The following is a 16472-nucleotide window of genomic DNA, read 5'->3' on the forward strand; positions in this document are numbered from 1 at the left end:
TTTACCATCGCTGTCTCTGTTGCTCTGCTGTTCACCTTCTAGCCCCTTTCGATTCACACTGGTTTCCCCATGCAGATACACGCTGCTTCTCTCTCTCTCTCTCCCCCTCATTCTGCATCGCACTTTATCTCGTCAGTCTGTCTCTCTTGCACCTTCCTGCCGTTTAGCTGGACCTGGAACCTCTCTCCGCCGCACACTCTGCTGCCGTTGTGCTTCTATGACTATAGCACCTTCCCGCACCCTCCTATATCTCTCCTTCTCTTTCTATCCCTTTCTCTTTCCTATGGATACACCCTCGCAGGATCGGTCCTTGTCCCTCGTCAATCATTCTCTCTCTTTCTTTCACAATCTCATTCCATCTTCATCTCTCTCAATCTCTCCCTCATTCGTTTTAGCTCTCGCGGCCTCTCTAAAGCCCATTCTCTTCGATCCCTCTTCTCTTCAACCGTACGCAGCTAACCAATAGCAGGCCCAGTATTCTCCGAGAGCCGACCAATGCCGGCGGCACGCTCGACGGATTTTTAAACCATTTTTATGCTAATGCACCGACGTGCACGTGCACGCATGAGCGTGTGCCACGGACATATTGTGCGTAGGCATGTGTATGGGAACTTTTTTCGTCCGCGTTTACCTTTGCTAGTTCCCACAATTTTTACTTCGCGTTTTTGAATTAAAATTCGAGTATTGAATTGGAGAGCGCTCCCTTCCTCTCTCTCTCTCTCTTTCTCTTTCTCTCTTTCTGCCCTTGGTACGTATATTTTAGGATGTATTAAATTATATTTAGCAGCAAAATTGAAACAATTACTTTTAATTTCAATAGAGAACTTTGAATAGTTTATCAACAGTCAGCAATTGCAAATTAAAAGGGGATATTCTTCGACAAAATAAACCTCAGCATAATAAATCAATAAACCGGTTTTAATTCCGAATCAATTTCGATGAAAATAATTTTATTCCAATAAAACTTCAATACCATAAAAATTTCACGCGATAAGATGTTAAATTTATTTTATGCAATAAACTAAACTATTTATTACTAAATTATTTATTTGAATGTATAAAAAATTTGGAAATATATAACGGAAAAATTATGATAAAATCTTTTTTTTAAACACAAAATATATATACAAGTCCATATTTTCGTTAAAGAGTTTTCGTTTCGGAGCAAGTTCCGGACACTGTCTATACGTTTCGAGACTCCGAATGTGCGTTCCGCGGTCTCGGTGAGTGGTCCATAACACGCCTACACGGGGGACTAGGTATACACTCGGGTATAATGGAGCATTGTTAATATGTTAATGTACGCGCGCCGGCCCATTCGAGGGTCCCGGCTTCGCGTTTTTCCCGCTCGAAGAGCGATCATTACGTGCTCCATTAGATCCAGACTTCGAATTCCCCTTTGATCGAAAGAGATCTCTTCCAGTTTCGTTTCCGTTAATTCGATTCTCGAAAATAGCGAATTATTTTAGCTCAAACGCAAACATCCCCTAATATTATAAATCTAGAATTGCTATTTTCTATATTAATTTTCGCGTCTCAAATACGATACTTGTTTTAAATAACAAAAAGCTAAAAAAAAAAAAAAGAAGTTACGAGTAAAAGCTTAAAAAGTTTTATTAAAAAAGATAGAATATATATTCTTTACATATATTTCCCCCATAATAATTTAAAGTAAAAAATAATTTTATATACATACATTAAATAGCAATCAATTATTGTATATAATGAGAAAATTATAAATTGAAAGTGGTATAAAGTTGTTTTTAGAAATGAATCCTCAACTCGTACGAATTTCGAATAGAATTGCAAAAATGTAACAATCACGATATAGACAGTTTTGCGTTATTTGAATGATATTACAATTTCAGGATTTTACTCATCCAAGCAATTCATCGCTCAGTTAAAATTACCGCGATTTAAAAATATCAACCTTGACAGCTGACAGCCGTTCGCCACCCTTGCGGCATCCTTGCATGTACGGCCACACATGCACCGCGATTAATAAGAATGTGAAGTCAGTCACCCCTGACATAGCTTTAAGAGATATGTTTTTTATCTTATTGAATTTCTCGTGTACTTTCTTTAATTGCTACACAAAATTAATTTTTATTAATCTCTTTTCAACATGACATTATTAATCTTTTACATTGAGATTTTTTTATACAATTTTCAATTAATTTGATCTTGAATTTATTTTTATTTTGTTTTAATCAAATATACTTCAATATTTTCATTGGAAATTAATTTATATTCTAAAGAATTTTTCATCGATATAATAAATATAATGTTCTCTCTCTTCCGCGCTTCCTCTTTCTCTCTTCTCGGCTGCTGCCGCAATCAACCGCGGAATAATTAAAATATTTGAATTTGCCTCGGTCTAGGTTGTAAAACACATTTTCCGCGTGCCGAAATACTGTACGTATAACTATATATGCTTTACTCGATGTCGATAATGTGTGGAAGCAGGCGAGAAAGGGATAAAGAGGAAGAATGAGGGAGATATACTAGTGGTTGATTAACGCAGACGTTAATGAACACTGCTGCTGGCCGACAGGACGTCGGTATCGATTCGACCGCGCGACAGAAAACAAGGCTCTCGACATGTATCCTCGAGTCGCCGCAAGATACAAATGCCACACTGTGTGTGTGAAACCCGTATAAAACAATCGTGTAAAAAAATAAAAAAAATTGTTTAAACGAAATTTAATTTTCGATAAAAATACAATAAAAAAAGAGAAAATTTAATTAGAAAAAGAATTATAAAAAAAATAAATAAATTGTATTTTCAAAAAAATGCAGGACTATGTATTTTTGATTGTTTTTCTGAATTACAATTATTACAAGCTAAAATAAAAAGCGAATGAAATAATAATAAGCGAATAAAATAAATAAAAATCTTTCAATACCGAGACATCGAAAATCATTTAAAAAAAATATATATTCCATTGTGTACTTAATACTCTATATTACTTAATGTATCAATAATTAAAATAAAATTTTAATTTAATAGCATTCTCTCTCTAATTTTACAATGTTAAATATATTATATATATATATTATTTACATATTAATGCATATTTATTACTTATCCAATTACAATATGTAATTAAAATACGAAATAAATATATATTTTACGATATTAATTGAAATGCGCAAATATTCGAAAAATTCAACATATATAATAAAATTTTAAGATGCTTTTTTTTTTTAAATTTTGCTATATACAAGCAATTTGATATTGAATTTTTCCAATATTTTTGCATTTCAATTAATATCTTAAATATATATTTATTGCGTATAAGTATATATATATATACATATATCTGTGTGTCTGACAAGTATAGAATCATCAATCTATCATGGCTTATCAAAACTAAGCGTGAGTCTTAATAACACTTACAATAAAAAAATTCCTATGTGAATCAGCAAAGTTCCTTTTTGTTGGAATTTCGTGGATTTTAATACGTATCGCATCGGACATTATTTGATGGCATAATCTAATTTAATCGATTTTATAGAATCATAATAATTCACATTCGTGGAAGATTCCAAACGACGACAAGTTTCGAGCCGGCAAATGAAATTTAATTAATTTATACGAATCACGCTTAAAAGCTCTCTCTCTCTCTCTCTCTCTCTCGACGTTTTACATCATTAAAACGTCTCTCCTCATTTACGAGATGTATCCTCGTCAACTCGTAAAAATTAATCAACTACATGAAGGATCGCCCGAGTGGACATTTATTCCGATTCAACATCTCTAATTTTATGGACAGTAATCGCTAATAAACGTGTTGAATAAATGATGCTTATAATTGGGTCGATGATAAATAAACTCGACTTGCAATTTATATTGCCGTGTACCATTATTATCAATGTCGTCATTGTCGACAAAAATCTAGTAAAAAGTATAACTTATCAAAATATGATAGATGGGTACCAATGACTACCATGTCAGATCTGGAAATTTCTGCTATAGGTATCCATGAGTTCGTGGATCGCCGTTTTACCGACGTTGGATTGTACAAGAAACCATGATGCTTGGTTCCCAATAACTGAGGAACCCGTAATATGTACGAGTTATCCGCTATCGGTATAGCGAGTTTGATATAAGAATTACTAAGATGTAAGAAATAAATCTCGCGAGATCAACAATGCGTGTCTATTATGATCTCATGATTACAGAATTAAGAATCAAAAAATCTAAATTTGAAGTTTCTGAATATCGCGAAAATTTGCTCAATCTTTCTCTCTCTTTCTCTATAGAAATTTATATTTCTAAGTGGAGCCAGAAAAATTCATAGTTTTATGGTTTGTAAAGTCATTTTCATTTAATGAATCAAACATCTCAAAATTATAGACTATATTTTCAAGACTCCGCAAAAAATTACAACTTTTTTCAATATGATATTACATATTCATCATTATCAATCATTATCAGCGATTTTTTAATAAAAATAATCCGCTTACTTGGGCATGTCCTGTAGCTGCTTGGCTCGTTGCTTGTAGCGCGATAAGGCGAAAAGCAAGGCCAGGACTGGCCACAGGGTTGATCCTGCCGCCAATTCGCCCGGATTTACGGCACCCACGTCCGCTCCTAGAGCTCGCAGTGCTCCCACACACAAGCTCACGTTTTCGATCTGTGCAACATACATAAATAAAATTATGTCATCGATCATTTTCCGATTTCCAAAAACACTCTCATCACTTTCTTTTCAATAGCTATTTTTACAACCCCTATTCTTAATAATTAAATCTTCCAAATCAACAAAATCTCAAATTTTAAATAGAGATAAAAAATATATATCTGAAAAACAATATGTGAAAGTTATATTATAAAAAGAAGAATAAATAAAAAATCAATTCTAAAATAAATAATATATATATATAATTCTAAAATAATATAATATATGTATATAAACTTGAAATTAAAATAACATACTGAAAAGTAAAATTTTATACAATTATTTTCCTTATACTTAACTAACATAGAATCTAATTGAATATTCCCATGTTAATTTTCATGTCTTAAATTTTTACATTTTTTTTTTCATCTATAAAATAATACGTATTTTATATCTTTTCATCAAGATCAGTGAAGGGAGAGAATTCTGATTATTTCTCTTGATTGTAATTTACCGAAGATGGTATAATTGGCTATTGAAGAAATGGATTTTCTGATATCTAAAGAGAATCAAGTTTTATGATCAGGGGTCGAACAGATAATATCCTCCTGCTTTCGAACAGGGGGAAAGGCAAGGCGGAAGGGTACAGGAAGAATGTCTTCGTAAGAGGTGCATACAATAGGCTAATGCTGGTTTCCACACGGTGTACCACGATGCACACATAACGCGAGAGCGAAACGTGACCACCGCGACCGTGTCTACCTTGCACACGCGTGCCCACCGACTTCTCTCGTTTCCATTGTTCTCGACCCCAGCTTTTGCTCAGAAAACGAACCGCGCCGAGGTACGACAGGGTGGCATGAGAAAGCCGATGATGATTCACCCGGTCACGGGAGCATAGGTATTACTCTATACGTATCTAGCTGAGAAATGTAGCATTAAAAAACCAGAAAGAATTAACGAGAAAAGATAAAAAGATAGACCTGTCTAATGTATATAGATATACATATATACATATATACATACATATACATAACGCATATATACATATACTAAATATATATATTTACACAATTTATGGAAATATATTAGAAAGAATTCTTGCGGGATATTTCAAGAAAAATAAATAACAAGTAAAAAATATAATTTTCGATTCAAAAAATTAAAAACATTAGATAAAAAGTAACTTAAAATAAAATTTAATACAATTTTAATAAACATTGATATACGAAATTATATCAAGCAAATGTATTTTGTTCTGTGTTATCTATATATTTTATATTATTTTCATATTCTTAATTTTGATCTTCCTTTGACGACTTAATCGGAATGCGCCATATCACGCTAGGACTTTTTTTTTTTTTTAAGTGACAGATATAACGCAACGCTACGAATGCATTACCGAAACATAAATTCTTATCACGATTCACTTCTCTCCATTAGACTTGAAAAGGAATACCTGCAGAAGAAGCCGCGGCAAGCCGCAAAAGGCGACACTCGCGGTTTCGAGTTATCCTGGCGAGATGACAGCCGTAAATGGTGCGATGGGGCTTTTTAATATACATTCCGTTGTCTTCTCGTTACAAGATTGCTATCGGAAGAAGCGCCACCGATGAGAAATCATGTACATGAATCATGCTTTATGATAATCTCGAGCCGTGCATTTCTTTCATTAATTTTAACAACTTTTGTTCGCTTCGTAATGTTATTTATTAATTTTTATTCTAATTAGATGATCCAAACCTTATGTATAATGACAATAATTATAAATACTAATAGTTTATAATTGACAGTCAGAAATTAAAATGATTTAATTACACATTGACTTGATCTTTAATTCTCGAGAATAATTTTCGATTCTATCAAATAAATAAAATTTATTTGTTCAAACTTACACGTTTTTAAAAATATTGAAATTTTCAAAACGATTGCTCTAAAATAAATATAATTTAGCGAATAAAATAAGTTTGATTTAAATAGAATTAGTTAACCCCGGCTTAATGCAACTGTATTCGGTATTATTCACGAACTATCCGCAAAGTATCCGCAAAGACAATTTCCTTCGAAATACCTCTAGGACCTGCGAGTCTGTCCCAGAATGAAAAGAAGGAGCGAAGAAAGTGAGGAGGGAAGGGGGAAAAAGAGAGATAGAGACAGAGAGAGAGAGAGAGAGAAAGAGAAAAAGATCCAGAGATGGCGAGAGATGTCCACTTATGGTAACGTCTTCGCTTCTGCGGTTGTCGAAGGAGAAAACAGAACAACAGAAAAGGAGTGTCATCGTGAGAAGAGAGAGAGAGAGAGAGAGAGAGAGAGAGAGAGAGAATTCGTCTTTTTCTTTATACATCTTCTTCTCTCTTTCTCTTTAATATGAGATTGAACGATGAAATAATATTTTGCATATTTGCCTTCCCTATGCTCTGGGAAAAATGCTACATGGAACTATTAAAGACGTATTCAAAATTAATAATACTAGTTTGTTAAAAAATCTGGCTAGATCTTGTCATAATTTGTTATTCAGACTTTTCATTTCTTTTCATTATAATCATAATATTATGCAACGCTGGATAATTGAAATCAAAGTTAAAATTTTATTAAATACTGTCTCCCAATTTATTCAGATTTTTTTTTTTTTTTCTTTTCGTTATTATAATTGTAATCATGATTATAACTTTTACATTAAATTTTTGCGATAGTTTCTTCATTGCTGCTTTATGAAATTTTATTGCCAGATTAATAAATCAAGTGTAAAAAAAGTTAACGGTGAAATTATAATACTGAACGGATTGACAGAAACGTGCAATGTCTGTCCGATGAAAACAGCAAGAAAGTATATATATTCTGAAAATGCCACGATCTCGAAGCAGCAACGGACAACATGAACGGACTGATTATTTTTAGACGGTTCGTGCCATCCGGACTTTTTCTATCTAATATCTAAACAGTCATCGCGTTTATTTGCTACGCATAGACTAACTGTCCTTATAGGCCACGTGTATCGATTCCGATTAGATTTCGGAAGTATAGCAAAAGAATAGAAATATATCGAGAAAATCATTTGCTATATGTTTTTAAATATTTTCTAACTTAATTAAATAAAAGATAGTGAATAGCAATAATACAAAAATTCTCCTAAATTTCTTCTATAAAAATTTCTTTAAAACAATTTCGTGTCAATTTCCGCTTATGTATTTAATCAAGAAGAGAGAAAAACAGCATAAAATAATCAACACGATTTATAAATGTAATAGAAACTTTCTAAACGTTATACGATATATAGTGCATATATTATTGGCGCATTTAATTTAATTAATTAGACATTAATAAGACAATCAGCATACTAATAATTTATTAGAATGAATATGAAGATTTAATACAATTAGAATGGATTTTTCAATTCGTTTGCTAATAAAACACGATTGGTTGGAAAAAAGAGCAAATTTTTTGGAAATCTTTTTTTTTTGCGCAATCTCGTGCTCAAAAGAGAAGAATTGAAAGGAATTCTTACATAAAGAGCCTAACCTGATTTTCCAAGACACCTCTAACAGAGAAGACGCAAAGGTCCGCACGGTATCCCGGAAATGGAAGCAGCAGGTGGACAGACCGACGCTCGTTAAGATCTGCAATTAGCGCGATCCCTCAGCTTCAAAACGGCGGAACAAATTCGGTCTCTGGTCAGCGGATCCAATTGACTCTACTAGTCAATTGGACATACCAATTCCGAAATTATATCTCTGCGCGAGTGTTCAATCTTGCGGAAATGTATCTATCTCTTAAACCGTCGGATTACTTAGCTATTAAAAAATATTCGTAGCATATTCGTAAAAGTTAAATGTAAGATTTTCTCTTTAAAAGAATTTTGAAATACAAAAGCTTGAAAATCATTAAAATTTATGTAGATGAATGAGATAATTTAAATTTCCTATGCAAACATCGAAATATGAATATTTAATGAGACAAGATAAAGATTTCTGATAAAAAGAGAATTTATAAAAACTTTAATATTTAAAAAACAATTTTCTCTTTAAAAAAAAAAAAAACCAACACTTTGAGAACGTTTAAAAACTTGGACAAAAATTTTGTCGTTGATCGGAAACAAAATCCATTGCAACTTGAAGACTCAGAATTTCTTTAAACTATTATTATTAACTATTTTTAATAATATACAAATAAATTAATTCGCAGTACTTGAAATCATACATTTTCTCTTGTTCATTCGATTAAATAAAATTAGATAGATCGAAAACGTAACTGTATCGTTCGTGTTGATCGTTTGGTTTACAATGTCACGGGGGAATTTAATTAATATCGCACTGTCACGTAATCCTTTCGCGAAATTTTCGGAAAGCCAGGCTTGACGGCCTTTTTATCCGAAGCGAAGAAGGAAAAATTGCGCCGAATGAATGCGTAGCGGATCAATTTTGCGATTAGTATAAATTACCGTTTGTGCCTCGCGGGCTTTAATTAAACCTATTACTGAGAACGTACACCAATTTAGCCCGCGTTATAATTCGAATTTTTCGTAAAGAAAAATAATTCGCCCCACTCACGTTCTTGTGAAAATCGTTTAACGACAAATCATACAGTAATGAATAAAGAATAACTCTTGGTAAAGCAATATTAAAATTACAAACAACGTTAAAAACATTAAAGCAATAATTGATAGAATTATAGAGAATCTTCTTTTCATTTATGTGTAAATTATAATCTATGTATAAAAATTCTCGATTATATAAAAAAGAAATACATATATAGAAATCCAAATATACAGGATTCTAAGCATTCACATAAAAAATTATTACGCCAAAATTAGAGACTATGGAATATATTTTGCTCCGAAAATTTGTAAATATTTCAAAATTGTGAATTCTAGATTTATTTAAGAACTCATGAAATGATCAAAATTGGAAGATATTTAACTTAGAAGATGCGAAAGGTGCAATCTCATTGAAATTTTTATCCGGTGTAATACGGTAGATTCCAAACAAGCCCAGCTTAATGGTTACAACGACCGGCAGAATTCGCGGAATGTATAACGGGAGCACGATAATCTGTGACGAAAAATGAACGGTCCACGAACGGCTTCGAAAACGATCTTGTAATAATCGTCCATAAATCCTTGGCTTGTATATTAATTCAAGCGAGTTCATCTTGAAAATGTAATTCCCGGGAGAGAAATACGGGGGGGAGGGGGGGGGGGAATTTCAAAGTCATAAATTTAAAGATTAAATTCCAGTGGTTTTATTATATTGATTTCCTTGCCCAATTAAAACTTAATTCACATTTTTATTTTTGTTCGACTTGTGTTTTAGATATACGAGATTCTTGAATGATGAGATCCTTAAATTCTAAGATATTCTTGAGATCTAGGATTCTCTCGGATCTCAAGATTCGGTAAAATACCGATTTTATTGATATTTAAGTTTACGATTCTCTCCTTTGACTTTTTTTCAAGATCGGAATTTTCATATTTCCGGATTTCTAAATGTTTAGAGAGTGATACATTGTTAAATCTTCGAGAATCAGTATTCAATCTGCCATAATCAAACATCAAAATTCCGCGAAGCTTAAACACATGACGAGAGTCAATTTTGATCGCGATAACCTTTTCTTCGGGCATCGCAAAAAAAAAAAAAAAGAATGATATTCAGAGTCGGATCCATGCAATAATCGCTCGGAGGCTGGACGAGCCTTCTGGAACGGGTCGCGTTACCGTATCGAACTCTCTTGTGCGCGCACGCGTGTGCTCTCGAATCGAAGCTCACCTTGAGTCTCATTTCGTGCCTGCGCGGCTCGAAATATAAAACGGGCAACGGATTTGCGACAAAAATTACACGCCGATGAAAATGGCACCGTGCGCAGCGCGCATAATAAGCAACGATAGCGATCGCAGAAACTGCAATTCGCCGTATCAAGACCCCGCAAGTCGCGGATTGCAACGTGTGCACATACGTGTCATTCGGCTTGGTTAATCCTCGGTTTCTAGCGAATTAATAATGCGCTCGATGACAAGGCCAAGTGTCTGTTTCGGTACCGTTAAGAAGCTACTCGTGTGCCATATCCATCTATCGCAGGCCTCCTCACGATTTCGATCGGATGCGCGTTGAGATTCGCAAGAGCATTCGGATGACTCGATCTTTCAGCAAAAAATCTATTCTCCGCGACTCGCCAGAACTTGTTAAGACCGATGTACGTATAGAATCCTAACAATCTTCCACTCATCTAGAAAGAAAGAGATCTAAGAGCGAAGGAGTGAGGGGAAAAAAAAAAGTGGACATTGATCACAAAGATTGTCAAGCAACTTGTTAGAATTATTCGCAATTCGTAGAATAATCATATATTAATTTCAATTCGTACATTAAATCGCACAAGAGTTTTAATGCATTGATTCGTGTTTTAATAAATTAATTTTAATATATTAAAATTTTGTTCACCTTTAATAAATCTCTTATTAACTTTATAACTCATAAAAGTCTATTTTGCATAAATAAGTTTATGTAACATTCGTGAAAATGTATCGTTAATCCTCGTGAAATCAATTAAATGATTCTCGACAAAATTTTCGCAATAATCTAATACAATACGATTGCAATGGCCGAGAAAGGAGAAATTCGCGAAACACGAAAATGCCGCGAGTTAACGATTACGCTAATTGTAGATGCGCTCGCAACGCAATGTAACGGGTGAATGAATTTCAAATGGATGAGTATTCGAACCGAAATTGAAACACGGCATTTGTGCCTTGCCGCGTACAAGCGGCAAGATTATAAATCGCCAATGGCAATACATCAATCGCGATCGCATGTCTATCCGTACAACGCAGTTCGTTTGATGTAGGGATCGAGAACGGAATAATAAACTGCGAAATAATGCTTGCGAGCGCTGCTTGACATGCGTGGAATGCTTACGCAGAATAATTAACGAGGTCGAATATTTAAAATAGTTGTAGAAGAGATAAGAGATGTCTGTGATAATTTCAATTTAGATGGAATATAACGTATTTTATCTTTTTCTCTCTTTCTCTCACCCCCTCTCGGGGGGGATATCTATATATAAAATATTAATTATACAATAAAAATAATATATTAATATGAAAACAACCGCGCACGAAAAATAACAAAATGACAGTCCATTATTATTGCAATTATTGATAATATCACATGATTATACCATGCGAATGTCCAATCTTCTTGAAAACGCAAGCCAACGATAATAATTGTCTATTTTCCCAACTCAAGGCCGCGTCATAATAAGACCTTGCAATTTTCCGTGACGGCGGAAGTTGGTAGCGATTTACACGAAAGATCCCGGTCGGATGCGACCGCGTGAAGAAAGAATACATAAGCGCATACGACATGCACAGTAGCAGTGCATAGCGGGGGGGACGCTATGTTACGATTGGTCGGCGGGTACCTTGCCACTTATGCAATTCGCTTTACGCTCGTTTTTAAGAGGCAATTTGACATTGCGACCGATCTCTCGCGGCCGTTTATTAACGTTGTCCGATCCCGAACTGGCTCGACTCATAAATGGCGATAATAATTTAATAAAACGCGCCCGCGGGTCGCACCAAGCCGCCGTTTAATCTTCATTCGCTCACACGGTTTGTTTATCGCCTTTTTTGCAACGCAGCGTAGCTCCTTTCCCTTACCCAATTAATTATTCCTAGATATAATTTAGTGTTATAAAAAGATTGGCAAATAACATAATTTGAGGATTAAAAGATATATTATATCAATCTAAATATGTGTAAATTTATACATCGTTCATTTCAATTAATATCAAAGTTTGATTATTAAATCTGCATCTGTTTTTGTAAAAAAAAATATCTCTACTTGATTATCATCGTCGAAATGAATAAAAGCATGCGATTAAAACTACTTTTTCAATTTTTTCAATTTCACTATCATTTTTTGTATATTAATAAAATTGTAATCGTATTATATTAATATAATTAATTATCTTTCAATCAAGAATTTTCGTTAATGATCTTTTCTGTACTCCAATAGATTTTCAGATCTCAAGTATTTTTGTCGAAAATGCATTTGCTCGAGCTGAAAAGGAGTTTGCTCGGCGAAATGCAGCGAATGTAATCGTTTCGGGTGCGTCGAGGGGTCGGAGTTAGTTAAGAAGAATTTACTATGGCACGTTGTCGTCGCCGATTAACGACCGCTTTATTAACTGTGCGCGAGTATCATTGCTGCTTTGAATGACAACTCAGAACGCTGTTTGCTCGTCGCGATCAAATCGACCTTCTGTGATTTTGATAGTCCGCTATTTCGACTTCTCGTCTAGATCCAATTAAGCGAATCTCGAAATGGTACTTGTATGAAAAATATTAATAGGTATTATATATGTATATATATATTATAAGTAGAAATTGTCTCGCTTTGTCGAGCTTTTGTTATAAATGAAAAAATAAATTTTGAATCCATTAAAATATCATGAATAAATTATGTAAAACTTAAAACAGTTAAAACAAATCCTTTAAGAGTCCAAAGATAAAGTTTTCTCAAGAAGCAAAACGATTGCTTCTGAAATTGCTTTCAAGGCATCTTTTCACATCATTAGAACTATCGGCATTTCGACGCTGTTAATTCTTTATGGCTTAAAGTTTGACCCCGAAGCATACCGTATAAATCGCTGTGAAGCAAAATGTCATAATGTAAATCATTCATTAAAGCTTCGCATATATATTTTATTTTCCGCAAAATTTTCTTTTCATTATGCAAGTTTAATTAAAAAATATAATATTAAAATAAAGTTAAATGTACTTTTAATATATTAAAATAATTTCATCGAATTACAAAACTCGCAGAAAAATTTAATTTGTGAATTATTATATTATCAATAATCGTAAAATTTTATATTAAAACAATGTTTCAAATTAATATTAAATATTATAATATTATATTTTAAATAGTAAACTCTATCGCTCTGAATTGCTAATCTTTATATTATCAATTTTAAATCTCATAAAGTGTTTTAAAAAGCAAGTATATTTTAAAGTATCTTATCATATAAAATTTCAATAAAATTTTTTTGTTTATTCAATAAATTAAATTTCGTCCAATTTCCAAAAGATATGATATAATTTTAAGATAATACCTGGAATAAATTTCACTTGAAATAAACTCTTATTGTTAGTCAATCCACTTGAAATGCTATTATATCGGATATTGATGAGACGGCAACTATAAAAATTTCACTACTCCAATGATTATTCGCGGAGCTGAAAATGAATGCGCGCCATGAACAAATCAAATAAACGATAATTTTTTCATTCATGAAAAATGCAGTTACGAGAGAGAAAGCAGGAAAGAGAGAAAAAGAGAGCGAGGAGCGAGAAGATTATAGAAGGTAAAACGCGTCGAGAATCTTCGTCTCGTGCCAGCACGTGCTAGTCGAACATTTACGAAACATTAACTGAGAAAAGATAGAAGACATATGCTCATGTGGCGTATCTGGGTAATACCTATATCCTGAATCTGTTTATGTTTCAGATACGCGAATTAATTTTTTAAATAAGATATCGCGATAAACACGGATATAAGAGGGAGAGAGAAAGGGAGAGAGAGAGAGAGAGAGATTCGTTGTTCAATTCATAATTGATCTTTTCTTAAAAAAGATTCGAGGAAAATCGCATTAATGTTTGTCGAAAGTATTCAATTTTTAATGCTGAAAATATAACAAAGATTTTTTATTTATATAAATAATATAAAAATAAAATGAGAAATTTAAATGAGTATAAATATAGATATTAAATTTTTGTGTATATAATTAGCGCAGCAATCAACATCATTTTAGTCAAAAACATTACCTTACTATGAACCAATAACTCCGGTTTTCTCATGAAACACAAAAGCCAAATATAAATCGCACAACGATTATTGTCAAATTGCTAATTAGCATCGCGTTAACGGTATTTCATTCTGCGAGAAAATTAATTGATTTCTTTATCAACATATTTCGCGCGCTTTCTGAACGCGAGAATCGGATGCAGCATCCGCACTGCTGGACCACTCGTGGGACACTAAGCGATGAGAAACAGAGAGAGCATACACGGATATACGAGGTCGAGGTAAGCCACACCACAATTGGCCGAACAGAGAGCACACGGAGAAGGCCAAAGGAAAAAGGAAGGAACAATCGACGAGTAGTGGGAGCGTTTTCCAAGTGTGGGAGCCTAGATAGCCCAGGTATCCACGTGGTCAGGGAATCGTGAGTGGGGTCAGTTCGTATCGCATCGCTATGTAACTATCATTAATTGTATCATTAATTCAATGTTTTTTAAATAAATCTATTTCACGAACAACACGATATAATGCTCGATCAAATAATGATACTGTTGATATATGTATATTAATTTTTAGGATAAGTTGATAATATGTCATTCGTGAAATGAAAAAATTTAAAAAGAAAATCAAATATCTAATCTTTTAAATTCTAAAGTGTCGAAAAAAAATTTAATGCAAGTTTAAGATTAAGCTCCGAAAACGATCAATGACATCATACCTATACATATGTACGTCAGCCTCACGTTGGTAACTTGTATTCAAATATACTTCACAAACAAACACGAATTTACGAATGTAGGATTATTTAATTGTTTCCAAATCCGGTTCAATCGAGAGAACAATTTCAAGGATTCGAGAAAATTAATGAATTCATGTATGCTTTTGAAGAGATTTAATTAATTAAAAAAAGTTAGATTGAAATTATTCCACAAAAAAATTTTTTTAAAAAGTTTTACGCTTTTTTTCAGAATATTTTTCTATCTGAAAACTCCAGGATCCAAACTATTCCTTTTCAGGGGAAAGGAAAAACGTCTAGTAACGTACAATCGAGTAATAATATAAGCGATCAATGATTTTTGCGCAAGAATTCTTACGTCAGAAAGTTGATTTATCGTCAGATATTTGACGACTATCTCTAATCCGGAGGTATAAAAAATCGTATTTATACCGAGAAGAAAAAAAATCTACAAAAAATATAGAACGATTAAATCTTTTGATTTAAAGTGAATTCTATATAAAAAAAAAAAAGAGAGACAATCTACATAATGATATAATAAATTTATAAATTAACTCAAATAAACATTAATAGTAATTGTAAAGGAAAATTAATTTTAAATTAAAATTAAAATTAAAAGAAAAATTTGATTTGATCAAAAAAATAAACATTAGATTTGCAAAAAATTATATTTGAATTTTTGTTAATTATACTTTACATATCTGAGATATATAATAGAAATGCGAGTTTGTAGGAACACCCGATATGTACGATGGACTTTTTAGTCTCTCAAAGAGGAAATACGGCCTAGAACGTTTCCTTCTTTTTTTTTTTTTCCCCACAAAAGCGATCTTACCGGGAAACCGCGCCTACATATTTCCTCTTTTTCTCTTCAGTCTTCCTCTTTCAACTCATACAGTGTACAAATGTGTACTAACTCGTATCTAGGACACCTGCGGCATTTTCGTCGTATTCAGCACCCAGGGTATACGCCTTCCCTAACACTTGCTCACGCTCTCCTAATCTAAACAATCGAATAATCGATTTTTAAGCGTTAGTTCATCGAGCATTACCTTGTTTACAGTTAAATTGAATTGCGATTCTATATGTTCTAAATTTAAAATTTTCTGTAATAATTTTAGATAATTCAAAAAGTATTTTAACATATTATTCAACGCATATGCTGTAAAATTATTTGGAAATAAAATATATTTCGCAATTATTACGTCATCGATTCGTTAAAGAGACCGGTGGCGATGCTTGACTAATATATACGAAATGACTCATCTTCGCTATCTCTCGAGAGCGGATTCTCCGCGAAATAGAAATAGATTGCAA

General features: G+C 33.0%; 1 protein-coding gene across 4 annotated transcripts in view; it reads right to left on the bottom strand.

Annotated features, from left to right (window-relative positions):
* The window catches only part of Sick (sickie), a 156270-nt gene that overhangs the window by 80856 nt on the left and 58942 nt on the right, over positions 1–16472 (bottom strand). For 3 of the 4 annotated variants that reach the window (XM_070303075.1, XM_070303076.1, XM_070303074.1), the window contains exon 5: positions 4471–4640. In XM_070303075.1, the coding sequence (XP_070159176.1) occupies positions 4471–4640 (170 nt within the window). Of the gene's footprint in view, positions 1–4470; positions 4641–14442; positions 14583–16472 lie in introns of those variants that run through there. The other variant, XM_070303077.1, reaches the window with a different exon arrangement.

The sequence above is a fragment of the Polyergus mexicanus genome, unplaced genomic scaffold, assembly GCF_030449975.1.
Source record: "Polyergus mexicanus isolate NDT 795.1 unplaced genomic scaffold, iyPolMexi1.0 SCAF_10, whole genome shotgun sequence".
In the NCBI taxonomy this organism is placed as follows: Eukaryota; Metazoa; Arthropoda; class Insecta; order Hymenoptera; family Formicidae; genus Polyergus; species Polyergus mexicanus.